Source organism: Protomyctophum parallelum, assembly GCF_964188405.1.
Source record: "Protomyctophum parallelum genome assembly, chromosome: 6".
NCBI classification, from domain to species: Eukaryota; Metazoa; Chordata; class Actinopteri; order Myctophiformes; family Myctophidae; genus Protomyctophum; species Protomyctophum parallelum.
Genome location: NC_139701.1, coordinates 33,862,447 through 33,889,787, shown reverse-complemented (window position 1 = coordinate 33,889,787; position 27,341 = coordinate 33,862,447). Strand labels below are relative to the sequence as shown.

The window sequence follows — 27,341 nt, the reverse complement described above, 5'->3', positions numbered from 1 at the left end:
AGGGAGAGACACCCTGCTTCAATAGATGGGGCATACATTAGGAGACACGGCTCACCTTCCACAACATGGCAGCCGTGATGACGCATCGGTCCAATGAACAGCAGCAGCTGCCGAGGTATCCATCTACATATGGTATACTACAGTATGGGGTTCTCCGTTCTTAGCTTGATGACTCAGACAGGAAGCAGGAAGTCCCTCAATGACCTACTTCCTGCTGCTTGACATCAGCCAGATACGCAACGCAACACAATGACTGCAATGTAAAATTGTCTAACTCCTTATGTTTCCATAGAACCGACAAATACAATGTTTGACTCATATTTAACATAAATATTAAACCTCTGATACATGATTCAGTAGAACGGGAATTCCAAATAAATAGTTTGGCATTGGGTTGTGAATCCAGGAAAAAAAGTCATAGGGACTCTTCCTGAGGATAGTTCCTAGACTACTTTATAAAAATCACACATTACTAGACATGAATGCAGTGTTTATTATTGTATAAAACGAAATTAGTCACAAGATGTATTTATATTGGCCACATGACGTCTCACGTCTCACATGATGGACATAACAGGGATTGTATTAGGGCATCGGCTGGGAATGCCCATATATGGAGATACCTGATGCCATCAATAATAAGCCCATATATGGGAGTGTCAATATATGGCCATACCGTGACCGTCTCATGGCAACCAGTGTGGTTGCCGCGACGCGAGTCACACTTGCAAATGAACCAAGTTGGTACAACACATCACGACACTGACCTCATCAAACCCTGGATAGCCATACATTGTTTGACATACTAGATTTGAATGTATGGAGCCGGACAGCAACTCTACATCTGACCTCACTGACATCAGATTAATAGTTTAACTCCTGCTTCTCAACTGTGCCGTATTAAGAAGCTCTGTTGTTTTTCGTTTCTCGCCCTCAGGGCGTCTTACTGGTTATATTATTATTATTACTACTACTACTACTACTACAAAAGTGCCCGATGGGCACCGGCCTACTCATGAACAATGCAAATAGGGATGCATGCCCCACCCAGTTATGCAATACCCGTATTGTACCCGGTGTCTGTGCCACAGCATTCAAATGAAGGTGCACGACAACGTTATTAAGCATTATCTCCCTTTCGTTTTATGATTTTATTTTTATTTTTTAGAATTTCCTTGGCACTATCGCTGCATTTGACAACTTGTCCCTGCGGATCGGGCATACAGTACCAGTGTCAATTAGGTGCACTATATCAGTGTTTCCCAAACAGTGGGTCACGATTATTATATATATTTTTTTACATTATTTAAAATGATTTAAGAACAAAAATAAAATCAAAAATCAAAAGAACTAACATTAAAAAATAATCCATAACAAAATAAAATAAAAAAGTAGTGAAAATAGCATCTACAAGCATTTCGACGTGTTGTGAGCTTGTAGATCAGACATGTTCACTAGTTTGGAACCCGGGGAGATCCATCAAATTTCTCTTTTGGGTCTCGAGTTTGGGAACCACTGCACTATATGACCGAAGATGTGATCTAAAAGGGTTAGGCCATAGTGTATATGCTAATACCACAGACTCTCTTCTGTCCATCAACAAACCAGCGTTAGAATGCTATCCAGCTACTTAATGAAGTGACGTTGGACTTGAAGCTTAACGGCGGGGCTCCACCGGGCTCCGTCTCCGTCGCGTGCGTCAAAAAACGAACCGGGGCAATTTTGGTTCCTAACGATCAATCATTTAGCTATGGACCCCACATTGAGAACCAGGGACATAAGCAATAATTTGTATTTCATATCGTTGTTTGTTCAGCTGTTTGAGTGTTGAATGTTTAATGGACCATGGCTTTTTTGTGTTTCATCCATTTGCCTTTTCTTTGTATTGCTGTACTTTCATTGAATCAATCAATCAATCAATCAATAGAATGTATTAAGTCTATTCAATTAGCAAGTTATGAACACAAAGAAAAAAGCTGGTCTAGTACCCCATTGCACACCCGTCTGCTCTGGGATCTGACCCTGCCCACAGCACTCTGGTTGGACGATCAGCTTGACGGACAGATGGGTTCCACCAATCCCCCACAGTGATGATCTGACCCCGCCCAAACAGATTCCTTTCATGTCCTGGGAGTATGGGAATGAATGAAATAATGAATGAATGAGTGAAGGTCTACTGATGCCATCACACCTTTCTGTCATCTTGGCAAATAAGTAACCTAAGTTTGACTTGCACACTAGGTATCATGGCATCAAAAATCAATGTTTATATTTCTTGTTCTTGTGTTGTGATGCAGCTTGCACCATCCGTCACAGACTGTACTCGCCATGGTCATGTGTTACGTTGAACATTTCGCTCCTTTCATTTCTGGATAGCTGGATAAATGGGCGACTCTGTGTCAAACTACTGGGCCATAATAACCCACAGCTTTCATGTTAAATGAATATCAAATGAATACGGACAGAAACTGGAAAATTATGACTTTAAATCTGTAGATGGAATAGAATATTCATTTTTTTCCCCTTTCATTAATTAATTCCTTCTTTGAACAACAAGTGTTTTGTTTCCTTACGTCTTAAATTGTATACCCAACTTAATGTTTTTATACATAGATACGTAGATTATATTGTTGTTTGTATGTCTGGCCTCGTGGTGAAGATGGTGGGTGGATGGGGAGGGTTAGGGAGTGGTGGAAGGGAATTGTGGGAGAAAATATAAAAACAAGGGTTGTACCATCACTGTAATAATTGCATACAATGTCCCTGCCTACCCTTTGAATAAAAGTTGTTTTAAAAATAAATAATAGAATATTCCATGTGTTAAATAATCGACCAGGTAAACCTGGTCGATACCACTAAAATACCACTTTAGTTAAATAATGCTGAATATAAAATAGTTCAGAATAGGTCAGAATTCTCAATAAAGAACGTATTTTTTGTATCTGTGGTGTGCGGGCTCCATCCATCATCTGCTGAATATAAAATAGTTAATAAATAACAGGGCTACTATAGTAGTACCAGTAATAATAAATTACCTGTGACTGGCCACTTGACAAGGTGGCCCCGCCTCCTCAGCTCATCGGCAACCTTTTGGTCCACACCGTCCTCCAGGTGGACCACCACCTGGTCATCTACGCACACAAGACCAACAATCAGTCAGACCAACACCTGGTCATCTACGCACACAAGACCAACAATCAGTCAGACCACCACCTGGTCATCTACGCACACAAGACCAACAATCAGTCAGACCAACACCTGGTCATCTACGCACACAAGACCAACAATCAGTCAGACCACCACCTGGTCATCTACGCACACAAGACCAACAATCAGTCAGACCACCACCTGGTCATCTACGGACACAAGACCAACAATCAGTCAGACCACCACCTGGTCATCTACGCACACAAGACCAACAATCAGTCAGACCACCACCTGGTCATCTACGCACACAAGACCAACAATCAGTCAGACCACCACCTGGTCATCTACGCACACAAGACCAACAATCAGTCAGACCAACACCTGGTCATCTACGCACACAAGACCAACAATCAGTCAGACCAACACCTGGTCATCTACGCACACAAGACCAACAATCAGTCAGACCAACACCTGGTCATCTACGGACACAAGACCAACAATCAGACAGACTCCCATGACCAAAATGTGTCTCTAATACAGAAGGTGTGACTTTACATTATTTGTTTATTTGGACAGTGCATATAAATGAACATTACATGATAATGCAATGACAATATGCCGGATTTAGCAAAGATGCAAATTTTCATCCATACTCCCACACAATACATAAAAACTAAAGGAAAAATAAAAGCAAAACAGTTAGACAGACAGTGGAATACGTTACACTAGGAAACAAGCATAAAAGCATACAGGAACAATGTACAAAGGTATAAAAAGTGGATCTATGGTTTAGCAGTAGTAGTAGAAGTGCAGTATTGCTTTCAAGTAATTCAGGATGCACTGTCAAAGTGCACTAGACTATTTGACACAGGTCATGATGGTGATTGATTATTGTCACAGGTTTGGTTGTCGAGTAACCATTTCTTTATGGAAATGAAGGACAATCTCGTATGAAAACACAGCAGGAAAATATTCAAGTGTGTTTGTGTTTTTGTATACCTGAGGGGTCATAGTGTACATAGACTCTTGGTGCATCGAGAGCTTCTTGAGGGTTCATTCCAAACTCCAGCATGTTAAGCAACACCTGTACACAAAAGAAAGGACGATTAAAACCTTCAATCAAAAGATAATTACCAAACCATTACATGTAAGAAAGTAAAGTAAAAATAAAGAGCAAGATTCTCTACTGGGTTATTTATTTTATTCAGGCGCGAGGCATAGCACTCCCGAGCGAGCCGTAAAGGCGAGTGAGTAGCCGCGGCGATCAGTCGATGGCCGTGCTCATCAACTCACCATCCCAGATATGGTTGGAATCTATTTATAATAACTAATCTATTTCCACATAACATTAAACTCTGTCTCTGATAAGTTTGTGTGTGTGTGTGTGTGTGGGGGGGGGGGGGGGGGGGGGGGGGTACTACCTGCACATGTCCCTGTGGCTGCATGAAACCTCCCATGACCCCCAGTGCAGCGAGGAGGCGGGGTTTGTGTGATTTGGGGGAAGAGTCGGTAAGGAGGGCGGCCATAATGGTATGGTAGGGACGCTTCCCGCCAGCAATGCAGTTGCTGTGGTTACGACGCAAAGTGAAGTTGTTGCCGCGATTCTGCAAGAGAGGAGAGAAAAGCAGTCAGAGATGAAGATGGTGAGAGATTCTCTAGCAGCATTATTGTTCTCCATCATTAGCCAAAGTAATGCTACTAGAGAATTAACTAATGTATAGTGCACACGTGCATACACACACACGGTGGTGGAAAGTAACTAAGTATATTTACTCAAGTACTGTGTAGTGTACCATTTTGTACTTTTACTCAAGTAAATGTGCACACACACACACACACACACACACACACACACTATCTCTCTCTCTCTCTCTCAGACCTGTAGTGAGAACCCACAGTCGTATGGGACCAGACCGGTTCCAAAGCTCATGTAGATGCTGTTAACGAATGAACACGCGTTTCCTTGACTGTCGATCACACAGAAATACACCGTGTCACTTCCTGTCACCAAACCAGGCTCCACCGCCTCCATGGCCCTGTCAAAATAGACAGACAGACAGACAGACAGACAGACAGACAGACAGACAGACAGACAGACAGACAGACAGACAGACAGACAGACAGACAGAAATATACAGTATTTTATCCTCACATCATGTGCCTCGATTCTCACCAAGTTTACAGAACGATTTCTTCATTTGTTTAATCAAACAAATGTATGTAACAGTATGGTCCTAGGCTTTATATTATGTACACGTGACCTATCAGTTTTGATCATAACTTCAAACCATCTCTACTTATAAAATATAAAATAAATGTAAATCCCGCACACAACCAATCTCCACTCGTCAAGTACAAAACCTGTCATAAATCAAAGAACCAGTTTCAAATTACTGAAAAAGCAACATTGGATTGGACTGGGATTAGTTGTTGTTCTTTTCCACAAGAAAATGGTTTGTATACATATGAATGTGTGTACAGTATGTGCTGCATTGCAATACAGGGTGACATTTAAGCCCAGAAATCTGTCTAAGGTGATTATACTTTTTTAACAACAGAATTGAGAGTATGAACGCATGCGTGTGTCAGCTTCCATGTGAGAGCAACAGTGTTTTATAGCACAAGTTCAAAGTCTACGGTAATAGCGCCTGAATAAACTCATTGTTGCCAAAACACACACAAACGCACAAGTACAGCTACATACACATTACAGACAGATGACCTGTAGTGTAGGTACGCAAATCCACGGACACAGCAGGGAGACAGGTTTGGTGGGACAAGGCATGAAAGGCCAGATGTCGAAGGTAAAAGGGTAGAAAAGCGTAAATAATTTTATCTTCTTTAGCAAGCAGACACACCTATCCATGTTGATTCCCTTGGCTCGTTGGCAGCTGTAGTCCTTGTCCAACAGATTTTCCAGAGGGATGGTCACATGATCTGGGTCGCTGAGGTTATGCCGTGTGTCTGTGGTTCCCAGACGGATAGCTTCTACCAGGACATGGATGTAATCAGGGCTGTTGTGGCCTAGAGCTTTGTGCGCACGCGCACGCACGCACGCACGCACGCACGCACGCACGCACACACACACACACACACACACACACACACACACACACACACACACACACACACACACACACACACACACACACACACACACACACACACACACACACACACACACACACACACACACACACACACACACACACACACACACACACACACACGGCTCAATATTTTGTCACATTATCTTGACTCTTGATGACCCATGATCCATGATGTTATTCTTTAGATCCTTTTTTGTTAAATGTTATTACCTTTAAGCGGGAAATTCTCCAGGATGTTGAGCATCAAGAGGGCAGCCAATCCCTGACTGTTAGGAGGTGGCTCCCACAGACGTACGCCCTGAATCCATGAGTCACATTAGTATTCTTGCCGAATGCGGGCGGAAGTTAGAGTATTGGAATGTGGCTCCTGTGTGTGTGCTAAGGACCTCACCTTATACTCTACGCTGATGGGCGTCATCATTTCACTGTCATGACCTCGGAGATCGTCCAGTGTCATGACTCCTCCATTCTGGCCGATGACATCGACAATGGCCTGGGCCACTCTGCCCTGGTAGAAAGCTGTCTTACCACGCTCACCAAGCTCCTGTCAACACATTCACACATCAACTAATTAAATTAACAAAAGTGCAAAAAAGCTATATCACCCCTGTAAGTTTGGTGAATTATCAATCAATCAAACTAAACTGGCACTCAGGCAGAACAACAGGGGTAATGTTCCTGCCCACCGCTGCGGAGACTAGGGGTCGTCTTGGCTGGCTGTTCCAAGTTCGTTTGAGTTAGGGAAGCTGGGTGAGAAGGACAATCTATGTCACTGCGTTTGTGTCTGCTCAGTGCGAAGCTGCTTTTGGAAGAATAGCATGTCTCTCTCCGCACACTATGAAACTCTTCACCGGCAGGGGAAAATAAGCGCTTTGGCAACTTCACGTGTATCGGAACTTCGGAAGAGACGTGCTCGTCTACATACTCCCTAAAGAAAATCAAGCAACCAGTAGTGGTCAGCAGCTACAACTCACTACAGTACAAAGGAAATTGGGTAATTGTCAGAATGACTAAATTGGGGAAAAAGGCTGTTGAAAACAAATTAAGAAGAAGGTCGGAAGTGGCTTATTGACGGTGTCAGCCAGTAATATGCTGAGTTGGCGGTGCCCGGGATCAAACCCATGAACTTGTGGTCCAAAAGGCGAGAGCTCTACCGACTGAGCTACCCGGACACCAAATGAACAACTAATCAATATATCCACAGTACAAGGTAGAACCAGCCATGGTTTACCATGCTGTCCCAGCTTCCGGGGAGACGACACAGCAGTTGATAATATGTACAGTATTTCTGTCAAGTCTTTCTTGTTGGCTGTTTTGTGGTTAACTGTCTTGGTTTTCTACCCATTTATTTTGTATGCCTGTTAATACAGGTTTATAAACACATTAACATTGATGGACAACAGCAGTCAATTCTCATTCCCTGTCATTTTCTTTGTTAAATTATAATGATAAATTGATGACTGGTGAATATATTATTAAAGCTATATGATCAAATATGTGACCAACCCAGGGGCGGGCCATCAGGGGGAGCTGGGTGTATGGCTGGGGGTATGACAAATCATTACAAGTGTCTCTTATTTTGAAGAGGAAGAGGAAGTACATTTTTGTTGTAGCCAACTGCCATGACAGTTGTTATGATGCCGGCAAGCGCTGTAGTCTAACCAAGATTAGTAAACAAGAACACACAAGGATTAAACGCAAGCTTTTAGCCAAAGTTCACAGGGCCTGATCCTGCGCTCTCCCCCCTCCCTCCAGCCCAGTATATAGAATTTACGGTGAGATTTTGTTTGCTCCGCTACTAAATATGACGACAGAACCAGGGCAATATGGAAGATGAGATTTAATGATTTGATGGTAGGTAAAAGTGTATTGGAATGCTACGATCATGGCACAGAAATGTGAAAGATCTGTCCAAGGAATACATTCACGTGACAAAGAGGGTGGGAGTTGGTGGGAGACTTATGGTGCAATGAAAACCTTCCATCAATATAAGCCTAAGGTCACCACTATTGTTTCATTGTTCCTGGACAGTGTGTATGTGTGTGTGTGTGTGTGTGTGTGTGTGTGTGTGTGTGTGTGTGTGTGCGTGCGTGCGTGCGTGCGTGCGTGCGTGCGTGCGCGTGTGTTGGAGGAGTATGGACCCACTAATGCCTAAGCTTGTTAGTATCAGTGAAGTAAAGGTGCGCCTCGATCAATACTAGGCAGATCAATAGAGCACACATTCACCTACATCGTGACAGAAATAACGATCCTGCCTGCCCACACGCACGCACACACATGCACACGCACACACAAACGCGGTGGTCATAGGCACACACACAAAAGTTCCATTGAAGCCTCGCAGACAGGAAAGCAGAGAATGGGCATAGCTCTGAATATCACTATGACGACATTCAAACATACATACATACATACACTCCATGTGCGTGCGCACGTGCACTCTTTACGTGCGCGGCTGCACGCCGTTTCACCCACGTTTGGTTAAAAGTTGTATCAAGTGATGTTTTAACATTACAAACTTTGTAAATAACTTTAGTATTCAACCGTTTCAACGTGTCGGGGTCCTAGCAAGTCCTTCTGTCTTCTGTGCTACCCTGCTTTGTTCGCTCCGCTGCTGAGTGCTGAGAACTGAGCTGAGAACTGAGCAGCAACACAGGGAGGGGCGGTGTGGTGGGAGCAAAGGGACAGATCTTCAAATGAACACCGCATTGAGCCTCGACACGTTGTTAGCTAGTAGCTCTGCTCTTTTTGGCGAACGACACCGCCGTTCAGAAATATAAATTTAGGTATAGAACCGCGACAATAGAATGTGCACTTGCTGTAGACAGAGACTTGTCTTTATCACGATTGAATGGTCAAATCCTGTAGTCGCATCTGTGCTACAAATCTAATTTTACAACTCGCACAGTGATATTTTTTGTCGCAAATGCGAGTACCTAGTCGCACTGTCGAGCCCTGGGAATAGCTGTAGTATGCGTCTGTCGTCTGAGTTGTTTTCCCCGTGTGGTCAGATGCCTGCCTGGGGGCGGTGTGAAAAAGGGTAGGTGCCTCTGTGCTGGTGGAGAAGTGTGACGATTATGACGTCACAGCAACTTTGCCCGTGGGATCGTGTGGTGATGTAAAAACAATATCTGTACAGTAAATATGACAGTTGCGTCGGTAAAATGTAGCTTAGCTGGATTCTGGGAGCGTGCAGATTTTTTTTGGCATGGAGAGATGTGTGCTAATAGTGTGGCTCGGTCGGAGATAGACCACGGACAAATAAACGGGTTTTTATTCACTAATAAATTCATTATTAATCTTATTGAAAAAATGGCTTCGTTAAGACCTCCATATTATTATGGTCAATGCCTGTGTGAAAAGGGAGCGATTGGTGCAGGCAATGAGGAGATAAGGTGGTGTTTCTGACATTCATTCATTGTTAGAATTATAGTATGATTATTTGAATTATCAGCTGTTCATTTTCTCCCCAATTGAATCATTATGTCATTTCCCCCTGGAAGTTGCCTTGTTGAAATGTGCAATACAAATAAACTCCCCTTGCCTCTTCCTAGCAGTTATGTTCTAAGAAGCCAACAAGCCAGGGGGCGGAATTCTGGTCCCAGACTCCCTGTACAGAGAATTAATTTTGACCATTCCATTTGAGCCATGAAATGTGTGTTGTGTTTTTAGACTTTAATGGATTACCTTCAGGGTGTGCGCCAGGGCAGGGTTTCTGAATACTTGTCCATGATTTGGCGCCTGACCATTAATCAGCAGGTCTCCGCCCAGTTCCTTCCCAGCACGCCGCAGGTCAGCAACGCCCAGAGCCCAGTGATGAGCCGTCACCTCGTGCACAGGAAACCCCACCTCTGACAGCTCCACCGCCCCACTCAACACATCCTGCAGGGAGAGCTGGGGAAACAGGAAGAGGAAACACACATCACACAATGACCTCATAGGAAGCCTGAATGAGCAGGAAGTGTGTCAGTTTGACAGTAAACGTGGATATTAAGACAATAAGATGAGGCAAGACATTTCCTTGCTCCTGAACACTCTTAGGTGAACTAAGATCAGTCAGGACACTGTCATTGAGATATAGTGTGTACATTAAATGTTAATGTAATTTATAATTTATTTATATTTTAAGTGTGGCTACCGTGAGGCCAGAACAAATCAGTACAAACATGACACAGACTTGATTCTGAGCGCACAAAACCTCCGTAGGACAGAGAGGAGGAGGTTATGAAAATGATGAGCTGGGAGTGGTGATAGCAAGGAAGATGGCATTTCCGTTCACGAAAATATATTTTTAAATATCTTTACATTTTATTTTGAAAATGTAAATGCTGCTTGGCATATGCTGCCAAGCAGCATATGCTTAGGTGATTACGATTTATATTAGGATAAATTTGCACGACTGTAAAAATGAAATGGGGAGGAGGCTTCATAACCGCTTGATATTTTACTCATTAACAGAGCTTCTGTGTCCCAGACTGTATGACAGGAAGCATTTGAGATTTGTGGGAGGCAACAGTCTGGCCATGCAAGACTATGATAGCAGGAAAAACAATGTGTGAGTGTAAGAGTAAGCTGTAAGAGTGAGTACTATAGTATTTTTTTATGCATCCTACTATGTTATCTGTGAACATAGTAGGATGGTGTGTGGAGCCAAGAATACAAATTATTATTGTTAAGTTACTGTATTTGTGTTATGTGTACAAAAAGCTACACAAATAAAATGAACAAAAACACCTTGCAATACCTTCTGACTACCAAACAGTCGGACAGTATCACACCAGCATGCAGGTGCTCCCGGTACTGTGACGTTTAAGGCATCGTATGATGGGGGAGGGGCCTCAGCACTGTAACCACGCCCCTCCAGGAAGTCCAGCGTCTGGGCTCTAGGGGAACGGCCACTGAGGTGAGAATGGAAGTCAGAGAGATAGAGAGATCCGCTTAATCCCTTTCAAGCAATTTAACTCCACTCGCCATTCCACTCTAGGAAGGGAATACAGATCTGTTGTTCTCACATCATAAAGTGTCGGTTCAATACATATTAATGCAGGTCAAGTTAATTATAATGGAACCTCAGAGTGATTATATGTGCTTACTTCAAACCTAAATATCCCCCATAACGCAAAGATATGTGAATGCCTTCTGTCTCGTAGTTTCATATTTACATGTGCACAGTGGCACTGTCAGGAAATAAAGAGTGTGGGGGGTGCGGGGGTCATGACATAACAGGTGCATCTCACCTACAGCTAGCATATACAATGAATTGCTGTGTATTAGCTTGTCTGACACCTTGATGAGACTGAGAGAGCAACTGCAGTTTAGTTACTGTATGTAGACTAGAATGGCCATTGCAGCACCAGTCGGGGGAAAATAAATAAATAGACCAGTCATCCCCCAATAGTGCGGGGAAATTCAGACCCTTCTGACCCTATGGAGTCATGGAAAAGTCAATCAAAGAAAAGAAAAAGAACACAATACAGACTGGGCTCCAGTTTGCTTAGTCTATAGAGCGCCGAAGTCTTACGTCAAAATCGGTAGAGGACGCAAATACACAGGTTCATGTACTCATTGTAATCCCCATAGTGGGATTTTAGATCGCCTCATATAGTAACTGTGTTTGAAAAATAAACATGTCATTCCGTCCGTTTCACTCATAGAAAACGCTATTGTTACTGCTGCTGAATTAGTTACATTTTTGCTAGAAACAGTATCATATACGAGTGACTGACTGTCGCAAACGATACAGAGACACCTCCCTGACAATAACCCAGAGACAGCTTGTTTAAATTTAGACCACAATGCTTATATGAAACGATGTTAAGATGAGTCCATGTTATTCTCCATAGAGAAATTACTTCCATGAACCAGGCAGAACCAGGGGATGAGCGAGTGACGTCAGGACTTCGGCACTAGTCTATAGAGGGTATGTGCGTGACATCATCATCATACCTTGAAGTTATGCGGGAACGTCTACTGAGTGGCAAAAAACTACTTTCTGGCCTACATCCAAACAGAAAAGTCCTATATGATTGCATTTAACGATGTTAAACTCACTTTGCCACTCGCATTATGCATGTGCATACCCTCTATAGAAGTATTAATGTCATTGAGAGTACATTCATTTGATCTGAGGGCTGAGGTTTTTGGACAAAAAGCAAGTGGCGTAACTGAAGCACGCCACACACACATACGCACACACACAGACGCACGCACAAAGAGTTTCAAACAATGGACCAGGCAAACCTTTTGTTGGAAACAGACTCAATATGATAGGAATGAACAGACAAAGAGAGAGTCTCTCTACCTGCCATTGATTCCAGTAATGTCTCCAGTGTTCCCATTGTAAAACAGGCAGAAGGCATCTCCACCTGGACCGGTGCTGAATGGCTCCGTTACAGACAATGCTGCTGCTATGGCAATCGCTGCGTCTGCTGCATTCCCACCACGCTTTAAGATGTCTGTTCCACAAGCACACGCAATACAAAATGAAATGAATATTAATCAGTCACTGTTAATCATTACTAGGACATGAACTTTACACAGAGATACAGCCAGTGTTAGTACATAGCCGTGTTACAAATTCAACTATCATACTGTTTACAGTGTACAGTATACAACTCATTAGTCTACAGCGGGGTGGGTGATAGCTGATTTAAGTCAGACTCAGGCAGCCATTCATTACCCACATATGTCCCTCCATATATATGGGTCAGTGACGTGACACCCCAAAAAAAGTGTTTTTTTAAAACCTTTAAATAACAGGAATAAAAATGATTTACTTTTGTTCTACTCACTCTCATCTTTATGGAAACATATTTTGTTTTTAGATATTTTATTGGAATCAGAATTTATTCAGCATTTTGTTGTACTTGTGCCTAAAATCGTCATATGGTGTGACATGACAATAATTGTTTATAAAATGAAAATGGAGTACAACTTTCTTAAGTTGCTCACTTTATCAAAGTCCTTTATCATAACTAACCTGTGATCCACTATAGTTTTGTGAAAATGTATTAAATCTGTATATTATTTTCGTAATCAACACTCAATGTGAGGCCCATGTTATCGGTCTTTCAATATATTTTGCATTTATTGTGACAAAACTTTCTCTAAAATTACACAAATATTTGTGACTCTTCCTTAGACTATTTGCTATGTAATCCATAAACATTAATGGTTTCATCATTAATAAAGGTATGATTTTTTCACTATTTGGAACGTCACACCAAATTATTTAGTGTCACACCGTATGATCATATCTTCATTTTTCAAAGCAAACTGTGTTTTAACCTACTTATTAGTGAGTACTGAACTTTACAGATTGATTAAACAATTACTCAGGAAAAACAGCAACAGGAAAATTGCTTTAACATTGAATAACATGGCAATGACTGAATAAAACGAAATTAAACACAATTTATTGTGGATATTTGCAGATTTTAGGTGAAAATGTTTAAAACAAATGTTTAAATGGACAAAAGAAACATGGGACTTTGTTATTTATTGCTATATCTGTAGGAAATTACAGTTTGTATCATATGGTGTGACAAAAAAGTCATATGGCGTGACAGGAAAACAGTCACACCATTATGATAAAGTGTCACACCATATTACGTTTTCTGCACTTAACATAACCTTGAGGCTACTAGCTACACATTAGCATGCTAACAACATGCTAGCTATAACAAAGCAACATAGATTTACATGTAATTATGACCAAAAAATCTAATACCTTAAGCTTTTTTAATGAAAAAGGTGTCACACCCACAGACACTTGGAAGAGTCGCATTTGTCAGCGTTCCAACAAGATCGTATTTTATGAAAATGTTAAAATGATAATTCACCAGACACCTGTCATGCTATTGTAATGCAAGTGCTGAACAGCCTTACTGAAGAAGTACCTCTCTATCCCAATGGGTGTGTAAACAATTGCCTGTTGAAATTTCCCAAAATGGTGTCACACAATATGATTTTGGTTTGGGGGACAAAATATTTTTGATCAGAAATGACTGAAAACATTATGCTTGGACTTTGAAAAGATTAGGCTCACAAATAGACATCTATATTATATTTATGGATTTTTTTAAAGACTTTTAGCATTTTTTTCCTTAGTTTTATTTAAGTTCCTACTTTGAGAAACAAGGCCAGGACAGTCGCACCATATGAGTTTTGCTGTGTTTGGTTGACAATTCTGAAGAAATGAGGAATGAAATGTTTTAATCTTGAGTATGTTCACATGGACCATAATGTCCTGCACAATATTCAGAAGGTTTTTGACAAATATATTTCTTATTTATACATGAGTGAGTAGTGACACTAAGGACAGCCAGGGACACCATGTCACGTCACCCACCCATATATATATTTGAGAAAACAAAATGACAAATGGTCAAAACAAAATAATGTATGAACAATTAAAAGGGAATAAAGGAAATGGGAATGTGCATGCAGGACCAATGGAAATAAGCCCTGGGTTTTGTGTGTACCTGACCTGTAGTGCCACTATACCTTTTTTGCAAATTATTAATAAAATATTCAATCAATCAAAAGCTTACACAACCAATAATTAATTTGTACATTAAAATTGTGTCAGAAATAGTCAGTTCTATAAAAGGTGTCTCTCAGTCTCACCCAGTCCGATGCTGGTAGCCAGAGACTGACTGGACGCCGCACAGCCGTGTAAACATACAACAGGCGAACGGTGAGAGGAGAACATCAACTCTGCATCCATACTGTATGTCCCCACTGCAGCCCAGAATCCAGATGATACTACTATACCACTAAACCCCGTGCCTATATAGACCTTTTTATCTAACATCAAAGTCCATCTCCATATATAAGAGGTAAGTCTGTTGTGTCCCTTACAGGACAAAGTCTGTTGTCTCCCTTACAGGACAAAGTCATTAAAGTCAACGCCGCTGAAGCCTGATCGAGTTACTTTAGCCTACCCTCCTCGCGAGTCGAAGCTCTGCTGCTGCATGCGACTGCTTGGGAATGGGGAATTGGGGATCTCTTCCCTGTATCGAAGCAGGGAGGAAAACATAATTTCCATTGTTTCAGCCAGGTGGGTGCTATGTATGCATGGTCTGGAAACGGCAGTTACGGCACGCTGTTTCCACGAGAACTTTGGGACTTAATTGCAATGATTGTCTCGTACGTTGTTTTCGCTGTGGACCATAGAGTTGGCTGCAACAACCAGAGCAATTGAAAGGAGTCCTCTGGAAAGACTGGTATGATCGACCATATCTATTTGACTGGCAACAACAACCCCTGCATACGTAAGCGCCGTCAGTCAGGCCCGGCCGGGTATATTGTCGCATTGTTGTGACGTCACGAATCTCACGATAATAATAAAAACATACAGGCAAAACAATGCTTCTCTCTCTTATATATATATATAAAAAAGAAGGAGCCACAACGAGATCAACAAACGAATTATTTTACAAATAGTCCTACTACATTAATATTTATTTTACATTAAATAGTTATTAATCATAACCAGTAATAGGCCTAAGACACCTGAGGGCAAGAAGCGACCGATCACCCTTCGCATCCACCTCGTTGACAGCAGACTGCTGGGCGAGCGCTGCCGGCGCTTTGGCATGGGGGGTCAGATCAATATGGAATGAATTCTGTACTGGCCATAGGCCTATAAGGAGAATGTCTTGAGTGTATAGGGTTTGATAAAACAAGGCTCAAGACTTCCCAAAACAAACTGGTCAGGTTACTACTTGGCCTCACTCCTCGAACCCACCTCACCCCTGCCCATTTTGACAGACTGGAATGGCTTAGAGTTGACGACAGAGTAGCCTACATCATCTTGCAATGAGTCTGGTCCACAAGATCACCAAGATACCCATGTACCTAAATACTTCCTTAAAGGTATATTCAGTGATTTCACTTAATTCAAATATCACTTATTTTTTTGTTTTGTTGTGATAATCCTCTCTACTATAGAGTGTGCTGGCCATATAAGGAGTTCCTCCCTGTCCCCAGTTAAACCCTGGGGGTCAAAAAACCTTAGGTTTCGTTTTTGACTCTCTATCCTGATTGGACGAAAGGCTGGGTCCCACAGCCAAAAACGAAACCTAAGGTTTTTTGAGTGAAATCACTGAATATACCTTTAATGTCAACGAAGTCCACACCCATAACACTAACACCAGAGGGAGCTCAACAAACCATGTGCAACCCAGATTCGGCACAAACAAGGGACTCAATTATTTCCCCTCCTATGCCACCAAAATGTGGAACGCTCTACCCACAGTCATTAAGACATGTGAATCCCTTGACTCCTTCAAAACTGCTCTCAAAGGGCACCTACAGACGGCTGCAATTCGAAACTGGCCCCTTTTTACCTCCTCTATGATGATTTCCTGTTTTTAGCTATATAGAAGAGTATATTTGTACGTCTCTAATTGTTATGATGAATTGAACATGGTGGGCCCTATTGTAAACAAGTGTAATACTTTATGGTGTCGTCCACAGTTTTGTATTGAGTTGCGCTTGAAATGTACTGTAATTCTCCAATCTGTTAATAAATTCATGAATCAATCAATCAATCAATCAATCAAATGATTGAAATTACATTTTTTACATACAATTTTGAGGTACTTTTACTGGAGTAGGCTATTTCAAAATGTCAGTACTTTTACTTCTACTCCACTACATTTCAGAGGCAAATATTGTAGCCTACTTTTACTAGACTACAATTATTTGAAAGTTAGTTAGGCCTACTAGTTACTAAATGTGAGTACTTTTTACACCACTGAACCTTGGGCCCTCCTCGTTTCCCTCCACACCAAATATCTTCAAGTAAAGCCAATCGTACCAGATCACAAAATGTTTGCCTATTTTCAATACATGTTCATGACATGCCCAGAATAGGGCATGTCCTGTAAATTCTCTCTGAGCACCTATAGTCCTACTAGTTATTGATTCAGAAGCATGGATTGGATACACACCTGTCCTCATCCCCTTCAGTCTCTACTAAACACATGGTAAAACATTAACTCTATTGTATGTGTGTGTGTGTGTGTGTGTGTGTGTGTGTGTGTGTGTGTGTGTGTGTGTGTGTGTGTGTGTGTGTGTGTGTGTGTGTGTGTGTGTGTGTGTGTGTGTGTGTGTGTGTGTGTGTGTTTGCAAACTCAAGTGCGTGCGTGTGTGCGAGAGAGAGACTGTGTGATCATGCCATATCCATGGTGGCTGTTCATGTCTGTGAAATGGTGACATCATATATCTACACCCAACAGGTGTCTATAAAACCTCATCCCTACTAAAACTAACTCAGCTGCATGCAGGACCATTGAGGTAGACACAGTATAGGCCTGCAAGAGGACAAGGGCATTTAACACGATATGATTAATTGCACTTTTATTGTAAGAAGTATAGAGACAGGTGCAGATTGGCTCGAGAGAAACTGCTAGCTTTGACAAAGTTTGAACAAGAGACAGAGACTACAGGTGTAGAGAGAGGTACAAGCGTACATACTACAGAGCGTCAAACCAACAGCCGTGGCATCAGTGTCTGGATGTGTGTGCTGTGGAGCAGAATTAACAACGTTTAATTAGAAAAGTGTCTTAGAAGACCAGAAGAGAGGAGATTTGAGTCTATGTACCAACAAACGTCTAATAGAGCTTAGTTATAAGTGTCACAGCCCGTAGAAGAACAGTCTTGTGACAGGATGTGCTCAGGTGGTTTTGCAAAATGCTTGGGGATCAGTCTGATGCCGCTGGCCATGGTGTGCGCGCTGTGTAACATCTTGCTGTTCTTCCCTGCGGGACACACTGTGGACAGTGAACACATCACAGACGAGGTGTGGTACTTTGGTGGACTTTTGGGATCTGGTGTTCTGGTGAGTAGGCTACCACACTGACAGGAAACTTGCCTTGTAGAAATTCACTTTTTCACACAAATCGTATTAGGTTTTTCTTTCTACATACTTAAATATATATTGTATCTATTGTATATTGTGTGTGTGCGTGCGTGTATGCGTGTTTGGGCGTGTGCATGCGTACGTGCGTGTGCGTCAGATGATCTTCCCAGCTCTGGTCTTCATGGGTCTGAAGAACAACGATTGCTGTGGTTGCTGTGGTAATGAAAGCTGTGGGCGGAGATTTGCGGTGAGCAAAATGTATTTTCTTTATTTAACCGATATAATTTGCTGGTGTGTTACAGCTGTAACCAAATCCTAACCCAACCAAATCAACCTATCTATCTAAAATCTAAATGCATAATTATAATAATTAAAATAATGATATCTGTTACGTTGTTTAAAATCATATCAAGTTGAGATGTTTTAGATAAGAAATGTGGTTGATATGACAGGAAATTCCAATGTTTCACATGACCCTCTCACATAAAGCTGCTATTGTACTAGTACTGCGCACACACATTTAAAAAAAGGATCAATACCTCAGGAATGTATGTGTGCATGGGTGTAAGTGTAATGACTGATCTACTCTCTCTCTCTCTCACTCACTCACTCACTCACTCACTCACTCACTCACTCACTCACACACACACACACACACACACACACACACACACACACACACACACACACACACACACACACACACACACACACACACACACACACACACACACACACACACACACACACACACCATCTTAGTGGCTCTAGTAGTTTGTGTCCCTTTTGACATCTCTGTCTTTCAGTTACACTCACTCTGAGTTGGTATCGCCAAAATAATCTCAGCACAAAAAAACAAAAAAACAACTTTTTTACCAGCTGCTGTGTAAGCACAGCTGATCTATGTTCTCTCTGCTTGGCTTTCACGCCCACTCGACCTATCTTTCTCATTGGCTGCTGTATTGACTACCTATCGTCCTGATTAGCTGCCTCGTCTCTAGGCAACCAGACACTTTTTGCCTCTAGCCGACCTCTCAGCCAATGGGATAGCATGCAGCCAGCAACAACCCACCCCTCGGTAAAATATGACTATGTCATTTAAGAGTTCAAATGCAGGATTGTTTATTTGACTGACTTTCATGAGTAAAAGTTATCTTCTTCCCATTTCTCCCTCGATCCTCATCTGTGTGTTCCTCTCTGTCACTTTCTCAACCTTGCTCTCTGTTCTTGTGTTTTACCGTTCTTTCCATTCCACCCACTTCCCTGCTGGTCTCTGTCTCCAGATGCTGAGCTCCATACTGTTTGCAGGTGTGGGTGTTTTGGGGGCAGGTTACTCCGTCATAGTATCTGCCGTGGCTATCAACAAGGGACCAAGGTGTAACATTAATGCTACCACTCACGACGACTGGATCTACCCTTTCGTTGACAGGTGAGAGCTTTTTTCTTGTGAGAGCAGCCGTAGCTGAGTCCGTAGAGAGGCCATCTGGGAATCTATATTTCGCTGGTTAGATCCTTGGCCCGCCCACTCTGTGTCAAAGTGCCTCTGAGCAAGACACTCTCATCAGATCCACCTGAGCGACCATCTGCTGGATGAAGCTGTAAAAGTAATTTCCTCTACATCTACTGGGGTCAGAAACCTCCTTTTCAAATCTGTATAAAAAAAATTAAAAAATATCTTAAACAATGTAAAGGGGAAATCTCCCCTTTGCATTGTTTAAGATATTTTTGGGGCTTTTTGCCTTTATTGATATAGATATACAGTAGGTTGACAGGAAACAGGGAGATAGATGGGGTGAAGACATGCAGCAAAGGTCGTCGGGATCGGGACTCGAACCTGCGACACACTGTCAGGCTGGGTGACTGGACTGCTAGGCCGGCCCGGGCCTCATAGTTTGCAAAAAAGGGTACAGTGGTACAGATACAAAAGGATAACCCAAAAAAGTACAAATTGCATTGAGGTCCTGTGTATTCAATTCATCGAGACATTTAAAGACAAACAATAAGTATGTTGGTGTATAGTTGCTGTTGTGTTGGGAAACACCAACCATCCTGTCTTCTTGCTCTCTTTCTCCAGTAACTACCTATCTGACCACATCATTTGGTCAAAGTGCGTCGAACCAGTTGGTGTGGTGTCCTGGCATCTGTCTTTGTTCGCCGTCCTGCTGGTCATGGGTTTGAGCCAGATGGTGCTATGTGCCGTCCAGGTGATAAACGGCCTGCTGGGAGCCCTGTGTGGGGACTGCTGCGGTGCAGGGGTCAGTATAATTTAGATTGACTTTAAATTATGTCCAAGCTTAGGTTGATTTGGTTTTATTTTTATTATGAGAAAATGTATATGGCACACCTTGATTGATGTTGAATGATGGCTGTGTTTAATAATATCAGTGAAGATAGAGACACATAATTAAGACATTTTAAATATGATCTATCACTTGATTTGATTTTTAAAACATTTGGGATGTAAAGTAATCCAAAATGCACTTAAAATAATCCAATGACACCCTTTTTTTGCAATTAATTTATTTAATTAAGATTTTCATCAAAGCTGTCCATATTTTGTGTCTTTTAGAGTCCTGATGCAGCCTGAGCATTTCCTTCTACCATATGTTGGAAGGCTGGAGCTACTGTACATTTCGTCTTCCGTTTATCCTGAAGTTAATTAGAAGATGGGACTTATTCCTCCTGCATCTTTTCATTTCAGCATTTCTTTTCACTGTAGAAATATTGCACGAATCAGAGCCTATTTGTCATTGGACGATGCAAAAACGCAAATCCACGCCTTTGTTTTTTCTCGGCTTGATTACGTCAATGCACTTTTTTCTGGACTGCCTAAGTCAAATAACTGACAGATTACAACTTGTCCAAAATGCAGCAGCCAGAGTTTTAACTAGAACTAAGATGAGAGAACATATTACTCCAGTTTTGGCTTCACTGCACTGGGCTGCTTCCGGTTGTTTTTAGGATTTATTTAAAATTTATTTTACTTGTTTATAAAGCTCTCAAATCTCAATGGTCTCGCACCTTCCTACCTACATGACTGCCTGCCTAAATATGCCCAAACCGCCCCCTAAGGTCTTCCACTGCTGGCCTGCTCGCTTTGCCTAAAAAAATGGCAACAAAAAAATACGGGAAAGCAGCTTTTTGCTTCTACGGGCCGACGGCGTGGAACAAACTCCCACTGTACCTTCTACAGGCAGCCTCTGTAGACATTTTTAAAGCACAGCTCAAGACCCACTTCTACACCCTTGCTTTTAATTGATCTTTACATTTTTTGTTATTCATGTCCTCACTGTATTGCATTACTACTCTTGTTTTTTAATGTTTATGCCTTGCTTTTCTTTTCTTTTTTTTCTCCATTGCTCTGTAAAGCACTTTGAGCTGCATTTCATGTCATGAAAGGTGCTATACAAATAAAGTTTTATTATTATTATTATTATTATTATTATCTCTTCTGTCCAAATATGTCTGTTGCAGTTAGCAAAGATTTATATGTTTTCTCATGTATGCAGTAATACAATTTTTGATTGTACACATCAAGCAGGCCATTATCACTGTGATGTATCTGACATTATATGGTTTGGGGTAATTGAATTATGCTTTAAGTAGCACTAGCATGTGACAAACTATGGGTTCTTCTGATTCTGAACCCATTCCAAGCATTATTTTTTGGATGAAAAACACCCCTTGGGCTAAATTCGGCCATAGCCACTTGCCCAAATGTGATCATCTTATCACATTTGTGAAGACTGCTATGGCCGAGCATCTCTTGAGTCTGCATGGCCCAGGCCAGAGTTATAGGCCTATAAGGTCTGACCGCCCAAGTTAGTAGCCTAGCCTACTAGTGTTGCATTACCGCCCCCTCGTGGACATTTGTGGATACTACACCAGTAGTATTCACAACAGTTCGTTGGATGCATTTTGCTCAATAGAGCGTCGCAGTCCCTCCACCTTTCAGAACGGCGAGTGGCCCAGGAAATGAAAAGCAATGCATTTTGGCCATAGCCGTTTCTGAAAGTATTTATTTAAAGACGGTTACGCCGCGGACAAAGCCAACTCGGATCGTGACAAATCATGACAATGAACACAATATTTTGGGCCGATCAAATTATTTATAAGAAGAAAAACAAAACAAATAGTCTTGTCTCCTGCCTTTATTTTCTTCTTTCTAATGATTTGATCGTCCCAAAATATTGTGTTCATTGTCATGATTTGTCACGATCCGAGTTGGCTTTGTCCGCGGTGTAACCGTCTTTAAATAAATACTTTCAGAAACGGCTATGGGAAAAATGCATTGCTTTTCATTTCCTGGGCCAGTGCCAAACAAACAGCCAAGTAAACTATTACAGTATCTCTTTTCATTTTCTTATAAAGCAAACAAGTAAAACTGTTTTTGGAGAAAGATCTGAAGGTAGCCTACGTGTTAATTTAAATTTGCATGTCCAAGTCTACTCAACTCTAAATAAAATGTAACTTTTATTTGAGACGTATGTCGTATGCTGTGTTGTTTACATACACTTACAGTAGCAAAGCAGTCATGCTTAATGATGATATGCGCATTATCAAAGTATAGGCCTACATTGATTCAATCTAACTACTAAATGTCCACATAAAAAGATGCTCGTAATTTCTGATTTATCAATTGCTCAAGTTGACACGTCAACATTTGAGTAGCAGTAGCTACAAAATAAACTACATGTTTGATTGAATACTATTACTTACTGTATTACCAGTTTGTAACATAGTACAGCAGTGGTATTATACTGCTAAAGGAATTATGGCTCTATGTGGAACGTTCCTTCAAGATTAAAGTTCCGAGCCCGCCCCGGATGACATTCATTGCGTACACGTTTACAGTTACAGACCTTGTTACAGTATCCTAGCTTCAGGTTGACCCCCCCTATGGTTGACCCCGTAGAAAATTACAAATGATCACGTTTTGAGTGGTCCGACGTGACTTGAAAGTAAGGTAAGATTCAGAATATCACTTTGTGTTTGTTTGTTTTAGCAGACTATTTCTGTAATCTCTGTCCGAGTCCGTCTCTTCAGTGCTGCAACAGTGCAGCATAGCCCTCCAAGCAGAACCCAATGGTACTGAAGTTTCTATCATATATGGGATCCTTCCCGGATAAGAGTAGCCCTGGTCCAGTGCGTTAGAGAGACTCGCTAACGCACTGGACCAGGGCTAGGATACAATATGATTGGGAATTATACTGTGGTGCGGCTGCGGAATTAGGGATTGAGTCCTGTCTAGCCCTCCAAGCAGAACCCAAATGCTACTGAAGTTTCTGACATTTCAACAAAATATCAGAAAAGTTTTACGTAGGGTCCCGAAAGGGGCTAAGTCCTGTCATGACTGTACCTCTGCCTTGATAGGGTCATGACCAGTGTTGGCAAAATATTACTTTAACACTAATATACTACTTATTACTTTAAAAAAAATGAATAAAGTTACACTACTTATTACTCCCTGAGAAAAGTAACTAGTTACTTATTACTTTACTTATTACTTTTTTCTCTCGCCCCCAGTAATTGCATATTTTGTCCCCAAAAGTCTTACTTTGCATTTTCAACATTAGCAGTCCCCCTCCCCTATTCTGCAGTGTTTATTTAACTCTAAAAAGTGTACTGTATAGTGTACACTACACATGATGATGGGTCCATTTGTACACTCATTTGAATTAAATGAACACTAAGACTTTTACTGTGTATGAATTAATTAATTAATTACAGTCTAAATGAAAACCACACCTGGGCAAAAGATAATGAAACGCAATCTTTGAACAACTTCTGTTGTTTATTAAAGAAAACAAATGCTATAGCTGCTTAAAGAAATATATAAATTGGTCACAAAAAATAAACAAAGTGCTATAAGGAAATAAAGGCCCTGCAGTGCATGACAACTTGACTGAAATAAAAATATAAAACAGCAGCAAATGTATGCAGTGTAAACTTTAACGAGTTACACACACTAGTTAGGTTGTTGTTCCGTGTACCGGAACGGTTTAAGGCCCTCCCTTCTGCATCCGATACTTCACACATACGTACCGACGAGTGTTCATCGTTTCCGTATCTGCTCTAGAGTCTAGATCTAGAGCGGATCAGCAGTCTGCAAAGTAACTTGACCCCTATCCCAGTCTACCATTATAATTAAACACTCAAACACACAGTTCCACCAAGGCTCGTGAAAATAGTAATAATATTACTTTTGGAAAAAAGTCAATGTAATATTATTACTCAAAATGTGAAAGTAACTAGATAAGTTACATATTACTGGAAAAAAGTAATAATATTACTGAAAGTAGTATATTACTTAAGTTACTTGCCAACACTGGTCATGACGTATGTATGCACTTTGATGAGATGGAAATAGTTAATGTGACACAGGGTCAAAGTCTTTTGGTCTGTAGAATGTATAATAAGAGCACTGTTTACCTATATGCTGTTTTCACTGTTGCTTAAAATGTAAAAGTGTGATATGTGAAGCCATACATAGCTATAGTAGTATGTAGGTATTTGGCATACACATTGAGGTATGATTTTTTTTAAAGTAGAAAACTGTTAAATTAAACTGCAATTAAAATTTAGCCTGTCATTTTATAATGATGATTTACTTGTCTGGGTTTCCGAGGCTACTTTTTGGGCAAGTGGGCATGACCTTTGGGCAAGTAGAAGTTAGAACATGACCTGTACTTGCCCAACGGGCAAGTGCCTCTGAGACCTTAGTGTCAACCCCTGGATGTGACATGTGTTTACCTGTTTCCACAGATAAAATGCTTTCTGCTATAGTTAGAAGAAATGCTTTGACTGCTCCCAAGGTACGTGTGTTTAGCTCAGTTAAATGCTTGGATCATGCTAGGGCTTGTTTAATCTTAGACAACAAAATGTACATTTTCAGAATATCTTTTGTAAAGATGTTACCTGTCAAGTCATTAAGAGTGTGTGTGTGTGTGTGTGTGTGTGTGTGTGTGTGTGTGTGTGTGTGTGTGTGTGTGTGTGTGTGTGTGTGTGTGTGTGTGTGTGTGTGTGTGTGTGTGTTCTGTTTAGGTATGGAGGGCCAGTCCTCAACAAATGTCCTGGATACCTGCCTTGGAAAGAATTCCTGATGGTGTATCTAGTTCCCTGGCACTCTGTTGGGCTTCATCAGCCAAACTTCCCTCTAGGATTAATGATGCTGGTTTAAAGACTCATGGTTTGGCTCTTATCAGTTTATTGAGGCCTTCACCCTTCCAGAGCATCCAGACTCGTGCTGCTCCTGGTTCAGTGAGGCCTTCACCCTTCCAGAGCATCCAGACTCATGCTGCTCCTGGTTCAATGAGGACACAGCCTTTCCACACTTCCGCAGTGTGGTGGAAGAAACGGCAGCAGCCAGAGCCTCCGCCCAGAGAGCTTGATCTTCTGCGTTATGACATGAGGGACATCGGGAAGAGCCCCAAACCAGCAATGTATCTGGGGCTCGCTGGGCTCATCCCCTTCATCGCCGCTCCTCTAATAATGGCCTCGATGGAGATCTACCTCCCGCAGTTGGCTTACGCACAGTTAGCGTATGGAGCGTCCATCCTTTCCTTCCTGGGCGGAGCACGCTGGGGATTTGCGCTTCCAGAGGGCAGCCCAGCGAAACCCGATTGGATTAACCTGGCCAATAGCGTGGTTCCTCCACTGCTGGCCTGGGTGGCTATGCTGTTCAGTGACAGTATCAGTCCAGCAGTCATCACCGTAATCATGGGACTTGGAATTAGCTTACACTACGACCTCTCTCTGCTGCCAACATACCCCAGTTGGTTCAAAGCATTGTGCTCCATACTTACCATTGTGGCTTCTTTCTCCCTGATTAGCACACTTCTACTGAGTGGAATTTACCCAGAGAAGACTATTTTCTGAATTAGGCTATTTGTGCTCTTCGAAATGTACATTAAGGGTAAAAGGTTGTGAACTTTGCGGTTGACTGTCAGACTCCAGTTGAGGATATTTGACAAACTATTTCTCCCATTATCATATAAATGAACTGGAAATGTAAAGTTGGTGCCATTGAATCTGCCATGGAATCTGAATTAGAACAAGAAACCCTGATTAATACAATATAAACAACTTTCCTTCTTTCCCACCTGGCTTCTCGATTTGATTGGCCTGAACATCTAGTATTGTAACTGAGCACATCCTTGTCATACGTGACAACTCAGTTCTTTTAATAGGACAAGAACAGGCATTACATAAGATCTTAATCTGTGCTTACGGTGTTAACTGCCTATCGTGAGACAGAGCTTCAACATAAGCTTGTACATGAAGACATCACAGGATATGAGATCTACTCAAATCAAGCTATTATAATTTATTTTTTGCAATATGTAATTGAGCAGTAGTTATTCCAGTTTTGTCTTCTCTTGAGTAACAAAACAAAAGTAATGCAAAGTTTAACTACTGGTAACATTTTACAACATTATGAGTAAGGAAAAGGATGAATTCAGGAGAATATTTTGATAGGCCCATCCCACATTATAAACTTGGGTTTCTGAGTGACTGAGATGCAAGCCAAGGAGAAAGAATGTGGTTATTCAATAGCACTGTACTATTTTGCAAACTGTTAAGTAATCAATCAATCATGTAGCTTGTAGCTACTGAAATGTGCACATCAATTTGAACAATGACACGCTTTGGATAAACGCTATATAAATGCACCATTTACAAACCAATCTTTTCACATGAGCCATTGGCACCCAAGTGAAAATCTAAGTGAATTATCAGTCAAATAATTGTTGGGTCAGCTACATGTAGCTTAACCCTGTAAAACTTATCAGAGGAAATTATTTTATGCATTTGTAATAATTATTAAAATAAGTAAATTAATAATTTACATTTGGAGGATATCTTTCACAATAAATAAAACATGTTATAGACATTCTAATGATCACAAAAAACATTTTTTTCTTTTATCAGGGTTAAAGGTCAAAGGTCAAAATCCAGAGATTTTTAATTTGTGAATTTCAGCCTCTGTGGGGGGTATTTATATGCAAATATTATCAATGGCATTGCAATGAACATCAATGATGACGTTTAGGTTAAAAATATATTAATTAAAATATGTTGTATTATTACAGGGTTAACTTGCCCAACACTGGTTTTAATTCTTTATTTTATGTTAAGTAAGTAAGCAATAGGTCTATTTAAGTTAGTGTTGGGCAAGTTAAGCTACATGTAGCTTACCCAACACTAAGTGCTCC

At 41.3% G+C, this 27,341-nt stretch overlaps 3 protein-coding genes across 5 annotated transcripts; 2 read left to right on the top strand and 1 right to left on the bottom strand.

Moving 5' to 3' along the window:
• Window positions 1-648: 648 nt before the first annotated feature.
• Window positions 649-15,508, bottom strand: LOC310860964 (glutathione hydrolase-like YwrD proenzyme). 2 transcript variants are annotated; one of them, XM_083768186.1, is made up of 12 exons: window positions 14,886-15,508; window positions 12,559-12,712; window positions 11,002-11,155; window positions 9,945-10,151; window positions 6,649-6,801; window positions 6,468-6,555; window positions 6,006-6,177; window positions 5,027-5,183; window positions 4,569-4,751; window positions 4,147-4,231; window positions 3,036-3,131; window positions 649-2,127 (listed from the first exon to the last, which is right to left on the bottom strand). In XM_083768186.1, the coding sequence occupies exons 1-12, from the start codon at window positions 15,070-15,072 to the stop codon at window positions 1,982-1,984; spliced, it is 1,782 nt and encodes a 593-aa protein (XP_083624312.1). In that variant the 5' UTR covers window positions 15,073-15,508; the 3' UTR covers window positions 649-1,981. The 2 variants fall into 2 exon arrangements, with proteins under 2 accessions (XP_083624312.1, XP_083624313.1); XM_083768187.1 differs by lacking the exon at window positions 649-2,127 and adding an exon at window positions 2,617-2,642.
• Window positions 15,509-17,891: 2,383 nt separating this feature from the next.
• tm4sf4 (transmembrane 4 L six family member 4) lies at window positions 17,892-20,806 on the top strand. The gene is made up of 5 exons (XM_083767032.1): window positions 17,892-18,105; window positions 18,284-18,373; window positions 19,410-19,555; window positions 20,201-20,381; window positions 20,696-20,806. The coding sequence occupies exons 1-5, from the start codon at window positions 17,935-17,937 to the stop codon at window positions 20,711-20,713; spliced, it is 606 nt and encodes a 201-aa protein (XP_083623158.1). The 5' UTR covers window positions 17,892-17,934; the 3' UTR covers window positions 20,714-20,806.
• Window positions 20,807-22,984: 2,178 nt separating this feature from the next.
• LOC310860466 (transmembrane protein 69-like) lies at window positions 22,985-26,220 on the top strand. Of its 2 annotated transcripts, none has more exons than XM_083767398.1 (3): window positions 22,985-23,092; window positions 24,892-24,941; window positions 25,171-26,220. In XM_083767398.1, the coding sequence occupies exons 2-3, from the start codon at window positions 24,897-24,899 to the stop codon at window positions 26,002-26,004; spliced, it is 879 nt and encodes a 292-aa protein (XP_083623524.1). In that variant the 5' UTR covers window positions 22,985-23,092; window positions 24,892-24,896; the 3' UTR covers window positions 26,005-26,220. The 2 variants fall into 2 exon arrangements, with proteins under 2 accessions (XP_083623524.1, XP_083623525.1); XM_083767399.1 differs by having other exon boundaries at window positions 23,002-23,087.
• Window positions 26,221-27,341: the final 1,121 nt, after the last annotated feature.

Bases quoted from the DNA above. Each gene is read 5' to 3' on its own strand.
- LOC310860964 (XM_083768186.1), bottom strand. From the start codon at position 15,072: ATGTTAGATAAAAAGGTCTATATAGGCACGGGGTTTAGTGGTATAGTA. The intron at 6,802-9,944 runs GTAATCCATTAA...ATGTGTTGACAG, and splicing joins CCCTGGCGCACACCCTGAAG to GAGCTTGGTGAGCGTGGTAA. The intron at 2,128-3,035 runs GTAATTTATTAT...CCATACTCCCAG, and splicing joins TGTCAAGTGGCCAGTCACAG to GACATGAAAGGAATCTGTTT.
- tm4sf4 (XM_083767032.1), top strand. From the start codon at position 17,935: ATGTGCTCAGGTGGTTTTGCAAAATGCTTGGGGATCAGTCTGATGCCG. The intron at 18,374-19,409 runs GTGAGCAAAATG...CTCTGTCTCCAG, and splicing joins GCTGTGGGCGGAGATTTGCG to ATGCTGAGCTCCATACTGTT. The intron at 19,556-20,200 runs GTGAGAGCTTTT...CTCTTTCTCCAG, and splicing joins ATCTACCCTTTCGTTGACAG to TAACTACCTATCTGACCACA.
- LOC310860466 (XM_083767398.1), top strand. From the start codon at position 24,897: ATGCTTTCTGCTATAGTTAGAAGAAATGCTTTGACTGCTCCCAAG. The intron at 24,942-25,170 runs GTACGTGTGTTT...TGTTCTGTTTAG, and splicing joins ATGCTTTGACTGCTCCCAAG to GTATGGAGGGCCAGTCCTCA.